Source organism: Centruroides sculpturatus, unplaced genomic scaffold, assembly GCF_000671375.1.
Source record: "Centruroides sculpturatus isolate CEXI.00-Female unplaced genomic scaffold, Cexi_2.0 scaffold123, whole genome shotgun sequence".
NCBI classification, from domain to species: Eukaryota; Metazoa; Arthropoda; class Arachnida; order Scorpiones; family Buthidae; genus Centruroides; species Centruroides sculpturatus.
In genome coordinates, this window is record NW_019384538.1 from 126,148 (window position 1) to 133,820 (window position 7,673).

At 30.0% G+C, this 7,673-nt stretch overlaps 1 protein-coding gene across 1 annotated transcript in view; it reads left to right on the forward strand.

The window, feature by feature from the left end:
* Positions 1-2,077: 2,077 nt before the first annotated feature.
* Positions 2,078-7,673, forward strand: part of LOC111623301 (FRAS1-related extracellular matrix protein 1-like) — an 84,253-nt gene continuing 78,657 nt past the window's right edge. Inside the window, exon 1 of the mRNA XM_023365826.1 lies at positions 2,078-2,322. Coding sequence (XP_023221594.1) covers positions 2,101-2,322 — 222 coding nt within the window. The 5' untranslated portion in view covers positions 2,078-2,100. The remainder of the gene's footprint in view (positions 2,323-7,673) is intronic.

Consider the following 7,673-nt stretch of genomic DNA (forward strand, 5'->3'; position numbering starts at 1 on the left):
ATAGCCATTCCAAACACTCACAATGTACAAAACACATGCACTGAAAAAATTAGCAAGTACACAGAACTTGCCCAGGAAATAAGGCATCTATGGAGGATGGATAGGGTAGTTATTGTACCTGTTGTTCTCTCCTGTACAGGTGTGATACCACACACACTACACAAAAGCCTGGGAACATTACAATTGAATAGAAATACATACATAACACTACAGAAGGCCACTATATTGAATACATGCCATATTGTTAGGAAATTCCTGAATACAGACACTGACACACTTATTTAGTTTTAGTTTTATTTCGGTTACTATGCCTTGACTCTGGTCCGGCATAGTACACAGCCACCGGTGTGAACCGAGTATAATCCACTAAACACAACAATAATAATAATAATTTGTTTTAATTTATTTAAATATTCTACTTTTCAAACCTTTATTTTTGTTTCTATTTGAATTTGAAGTATCATTCCATTGAATTATTGTAAAAATTTTAATCAATAACTTTCATAAATAAATTACAAACTCTGGAATTTTCAAAAATCTTATTACAATACTTTCTAATTTTGATATACTCTCTGGTTTTCTTTTTAAATCTGATATGAAATTATTTGTATCATGCAAAATTAATTGTCTTCCTTATTTTTAATAACTCATTATGTTGTATTATTATTTTGTTATTTTTTGAGGTAATTATTTTTAAGCAATACACCAATGTTTTCTCTCTTAATTTTTGAAGCTAATATCTCAAATACTATAGTAGAGAAACAGAGACATCACATTGCTACTGGTAACATCAAAATGACACTTCTATCATCAGAATGTAACTTTAATACTGATATGCATTTTGGTACAAGATTCTCGTCAGACATACATAAATATATATAGATATCTGTTGTAGAAAAAATTCACAGAGAAATTGATATTAATTACAATCTACAATTTAAAACATACCTGTTCAAGATTTATTTCCACCCACACTGCACAGTACTATGAGGATTACATTACAAACAGACCTACAATATCTATAAAGAAAATCTCTTGATATTCCGTAAGCAATTTTCAGTGTGGATTGAAATAAATCTTGAACAGGTATGTTTTAAGTATGAATATTTCCAGTAGCAGTATGATAAGTCTTTGTTTCTCTACTATAGTATTTGAGATATTAGTTTCAACAATTTTTGAGACAAGAAGCTCTTTTATAATTTCTTAATATTATTTGCAATCAAGACATACATGATAGACATTTCCAAAACACAGAATTTACTAAGATTCTTATGGATACAAAAAGAAAATGCAAATAATATCAAGAAAAATAAATTGATAAAGAGATAAAAAAAAATATAATTAATTTTTGTTTATATCTTAATTAATCTTCAATGCAGGTAAAATAATTATAAAGAAATGCAAGTAAAAAATCTAACAATAAGAATAGTACAGACTTTTTAATGTTTGATTTTGAAAAGAACATTTTACATCAAGACAGAAAAGCAAAATTTATACAGTGGTGAACAGAATAAAGAAGAAATGGATATATGGAGATATTAAAAGAGTATTAAAATTTAAATATATATATATAAAATGTGCTTAAGTTTATGAAGAAATAATACATTTACACAGCATATGAAAAATACTGTATATTAGTGTATATTAAATAATATGCTCTAATATACTGTAGTATATTAAATAAGTGGAAAATGTTCCAAATTTAGTTAAAAACTTTTAAGAATTTGTATATATTACAAAAAACATGAGTAAGATGATAGTCAGGAATGGCTTGCAGATATTGGTAGTAAATGAAAACAGAATATATTTTAATTAAATTTTTAAAAGTTGAAAATAAAAAATTTTTAAATAATGAATATAAGGAATTGGATAAAGTTGAATATGAGTGTAAGTTGTGTTCCAATATTAAAATTATTACTTAAGTAGTATGGCTCTTAAGCATTGGACAAAGAATTTATCTTAGGAAGAATTGAAGATTATTTTTAAACATTATAAATAATTCTAATTTAATAATTTAAATTAATTTCATTTTAATATTACCCATCATTATTCAATGAAATGTTTTTTTTTTTTACAGATTATTAGGTCAGTTCAATCAAGATGAATATTCTTGTAATTGTAAATTGTCTATATGTACTTGTTGTTCCTAATATGGCTCAGCTATTACTATATAGCAAAGAAATTGAAGTGCCAATTGGACGAGAGATTTATCTTACAAAAAATGATCTTCTATTCCATACAATTGATAAAGGTTTAATATGCAAAGTGGAAGTTGTGACCAATGAACCTATGACTCAGAGAGTTGGTTTATTTGAACCACAGGTTTGTAATTTTAGAATTGTTATGTTAATATTTAACTGAACATTTAAAGTATGAATATTTAATTATAAGAAGCACTACAATTAATCATAGTGATTCTTATAATTAAATAAAACATTGTTAATGTATTTATATAATTTTTTTATGGATTAGTTGAGATAGAGCATTAGCAAAACCTCTTCTGTGTGGCTTATAGAATTGAGTTTATTCTCAAAATTTCATCAGTTGATTTTGATTAAATTTTGTCATTTTACATAATATGACATGAGGAAAATTAAAATATAATTAAAATTGCGGTCCATGATTTTGTTTTCAAGATACAAGGTCACTTGCACAAGTGTGCGTGATATTTTTTTATGCCTGCAATAACATTACTTCCATGGTAATGGCAAGTGATTATCATTGATGGCTCCCAAAACAATATTATTGACTTAAAAGTATTTTGACTCAATTCTTTGTGTTCAGACAGAAAACAAACTGTGCTTAGTATCAGGTATTTATGATAATTCACTAGAATTAACAGATGTCATGGTCTAAATGGAATTTTGAAAGTTAAGGGCTGTCATAAATTATGTCCACATTTTTCTTGAAATTTTTACTCTCCCTCCCCTTGTGTCCAAGATTCCATAACCCCTCCCCTCTTCAGACATCCAACAAAACTTGATCTCCCTTTGAAATGTTGATCACTTTATGAATGGTAGTTACCATAAGTAGAAATGAAACATATGGGAAACTTTGAAATAATTATAATAAAATGTATAAAGTGTATAAAATTTAATGAAATAAATGGATGCCCACTGAAGCTCAACCTCTCCCCTCCCCATTTTCCAACTTGTTATAACCCATTCTTTCCCTTCCAGTATAGAGTCATTTATGGACAATCTCTTGCAAAAAATGACCTGGAATTTTTTGTTTAACAACAATCTCATAAACACCATTCAAATAAAATACAATTTGTCTTCAATTGTGATAAAATAATTTAATTTGCTACTGTATTTTTCTGTTATGTTGTTTGCTCAGTTGAACAGTTGGATTAAAAAATCAAAAACAAATAAAAGAAAATACAGTAATACCCCGAACTTATGCGATAGGTGGGACCAAGCGGTAACCGTATAAGTCAAATTCGCGTAAGTCGGGGTATAATTTCGCATATATCAGGTCAGTCCATAAGTTCGTGTGCATTTTTATCTACAAAAAAAGCAACAAAACTTTTTAACTAAATTTTATTTCAATCTATAATGTAGTCACCATTATTTTGTACAATTTCTTGCCATCTTGATGGTAGCTTTTTAATCCTGTCTTTGTAAAATGATTTCGGTTTTGAATCAAAATATTCAGAAATAGCCTTTTTTACATTGTTCTCATCCTCAAAAGTTTTTCCTTTTAAAAAATTCTGCAAACTCCGAAAACTGGGAGCACTATCTGGCAAATATGGTGGATGAGGTAAAATTTTCCAGTTGAAGCTTTTGAGTTGAGCAGTTGACGTTGNTTTGGCTAAATTAAAGCATTTTTTTGAAAATATACAGTAAGGTTCCATATTACCACCCAATTTTCTCTAAGCCTACTTTTGGACTTTTTGTACAAAAGCCTTCAAAAACCATACTTATAATTACACTAGCGAAAAATCCAATTACGAACATTTAGTTTACTAGTTACCGGTACTTTTCGCACAAAAGCTGTGGGTGTAGTTATGATACCTTGTTTACAATTCACTAAAATGTAATTGGGGTTCCATAATACCACCTTCTCCTCTACTGTACAGACGATAGTAACCTCAACTTACCGGTCTAAACTCTCCGTAGCGTGTAAGTATTTCGGCTGCTCGTTTACTATTGGTCCAGATTCGACCAATCCTGTCGCAACACGAGTCGGCGATGACGTTTTACCGCGTTTTACGAGTCCCTTTTAGCGTCTTTATACGAATACCGTCGCAATTTTTTCGCCGCGTTATAGAAACTCGCGTTATAAGTACTGTACTGAATACACAAAAAATACTGTACTGAATACACAAAAAATAAAGAAAACCAACGTATTTATTTACCAATACAGAAACACGATCGCTGAAGCAAGCTCGCTTTTCTTAGAAACTTCATTGCAGGTACTTACACAAAAAGCGCTCTGATATCCAAAGTCGCCGAACTTTTTATTTCACTGATTTTCCTAAAATTTATATTATTGTCAGATGCAAAAATCATATTGGACCACTTCTGGATTTTCACTTACACTTATTTTAATTTTTTCTACATAGTAAGTTCATCTACAATTTATGATATTTCCATATTAATAATTATATTTTAGCTTATTTGTGGCATAGTGCGGCGGCGGGCCGGATGAACTGACCTTGCGAGGCGGATTTGGCCCGCGGGCCGTAGTGTGGTGACTCCTGGTTTAATGCCCATTATTCCTATTATAACTTTCAGCTTGCCCAAAAATTTTGGTCAGGATTTGCCCCTGCGGGTGCCCCAGCTAGTTAATAAAACGCAGTTTTAAAAATTTGATTATCTGTTAGTAAAAATAACGTTAATTTTATACGTTTGGAATCATTATGGCCCCCTAAATGTTCTCTGGACCAAGGAAAAAATCCCAAGCTCTCCCTTCTCGACGGCCCTGGACTTACTGACAAAATATAGACTACGTGCCGTAGATGACACTGATTTTGATCGGTCGTGTGGCACTGATCCCCGGATCGCTCATTACTAGTTCTCACGTAAATAATTCAAATTGAACTTGCATAAATCACATATTGAAGATCACACTACAAACTAAGAAAAGGAGAATTTATCATTCTTCGTTAGCCAAATGTTTTTAGTTTAATTTTAACAAATAACGACTTTAATTTAAAATTATTTTTATTAATCAGTTTAATTTATATTAATTAAAATGATAAAAAAACAACTGAAGTTGTTAATTGTTACATTTTCTCCTAAAACGATACCTGTTTATTTATTTATTTTTTAAAAATTATACATTAACATGTGCAGTACTTTGTGTTATAACTTGATAACAGAGGAATTCTAAGTGTAAATTCTGTCATTTAGGAATGTATTTTCAGCTATAGTTGGCATCATCGGATGGCACCACTTTGAATTCCCGAAAATCCGAGTGATGTTGCAAGATTTTATTATGCTTATAAAATAATTGAATAAGTATAAGAAGTGAGTTTGATGATTTCACTTTTACTAAGAAATCCTTCTTATTTCTTTAAAGAACGAAATAATCTAATTACAGTATATATTTATTTGATTAATTAATTTGCTTGGCCATTTTTTTTTTTTTTTTTAAGAATTTCGTAAGTTATATTGAAAGCTTTAATGCGTCAAAGAACGCATGAAAGCTTTTAAATATATTTCATATTTAAAATAAAATATTTTAATTATTTCGTAGTTTATTACGATTGGTCCAGTCATGAGTATGTTTCAATTGTAATCAAAGCTGTTTTTTTTTATTGGTTCATAAACTTTGATCTGTAAACCACGTGGTTTATTACGTGTTTATGTGTTTCGTAACAAAGCATTCTGTTGTTATCAAATACAGTATTAAGTTAAAAGTAACTGATGATGATAAAATCGGAATTTCTACTTCTTTTTTGCTTATTTGCAAAAGGGGAAAGAAATTCCGATTTTGCCATCATCTGTCATTTTCATATCAGTAATTAATAAAAATGATAATTACATTTTTAATATTAATTTAAAATTATATTTGTGATAGTATATTTATATCAAATGTGAATTTGTCTGGTTTTATAGTTATGAATATTTTATTCTGTAAAGAGAATTCATTTATTAATTAATAGTTGGTTAAATGTGTACAAGAGTATTAAATTATTCATAATTGAGGTTGAAAATTTCAAATTATTGTTTTAGATAAAAAAAATACATTGAAGAAAATTAATTCTTTATTATGTTATTTATACAATTGTACTAGTAAAAATATGTAAAATTAAAAATAAAACTATGTAGCAAAGCTCTTAAAATATTTAACTGAAATAAATATAAAAATATATTTTTTTTAATTGGCAAACTGCCTAAAATTAATTTATCAAATTTATAATTTCAAAATTAATACAATCAAAACTTATTCAAGGCATTTACTTAACATTTTTTCATACATATTTTAAATTTAAATTTTTTACTTATTTGCTTAAATTTAAATAATAAAGCATTCGACAGTATTCCATACAGTTGGCTGCTACATATTCTACACACGTTCAAAATACATCCATCACTCATTGCATTCTTCCAAAACACTATGCAGCACTGGAGAACAACACTGCATCTCAGGGTTAGTAACACTTCCATACAAACAAACCAAATATTCTTTAGGTGAGGAATTTTTCAAGGAGATTCCTCGAGTCCTCTCTGGTTCTGCCTAGCCGTGATCATTATCCAACATGTTTAACAATGATCCAACATGTTTAACAACACGCAATATGGCTACAATATCAGACTGAAAAAACAACACAGTTTACTCTGTCACATCTCACGTACATGGATGACATAAAACTTTATGCATCCACACAAAAACAACTTCAGCAGCTCCTACAAATCACACATTCATACACCAAGGACATACAAATGGAGTTTGGCTTAGACAAATGCAAAACACTTCACACAGAAAAAGGAATCCTGAAGAAAGAAGAGTTTGCACTTGGAAATGGGGACGTTATTGAATCCATGGAGGAGGCTGAGTTCTACAAGTATTTAGGATTCCAACAGGCCAAACTAACAGAACATACACAAATAAAGCAAAGATTAATTAAAGAATACCAAAGTAGGTTAAATGCTATCCTCAGAACACAGTTAAATGCAAAACACACAGTTAAAGCAATAAATACATATGTTGTCCCAGTACTCACTCTTTTGGAGTTATACATTGGACTCACACAGATCTCGAGCAACTCCAAAGGAAAACAAGAACAACGCTTACTAAGCATAAACTATATCATCCTAAATCTGCCACAGAAAGATTAACCCTTCCACGTAAAGATGGCGGACATGGCCTGATTGACATAGTTAACCTTCACTACAAACAAATACAGTCACTGCGAGAGTTTTTCTACAGGAAACAAGAAACATCACAATTACATAAAGCAGTAACTTTAGCAGACTCAAATAACACACCATTAAACTTACACTCACATCATACAGACATGACACAACATATAAAAAGCATAGACACCATTAAGTAATCGTGGGCTCGAAAGGCACTCCATGGCAGGCATCCTTATGATCTGACCCAGGATTTTGTTGACAAAACTGCGTCAAACAACTGGTTAGATCGGGAATGCCTCTTTGGGGAGATGGAAGGATTCATGATTGCCATACAGGATCAGGTCATAAATACTAAAAACTACA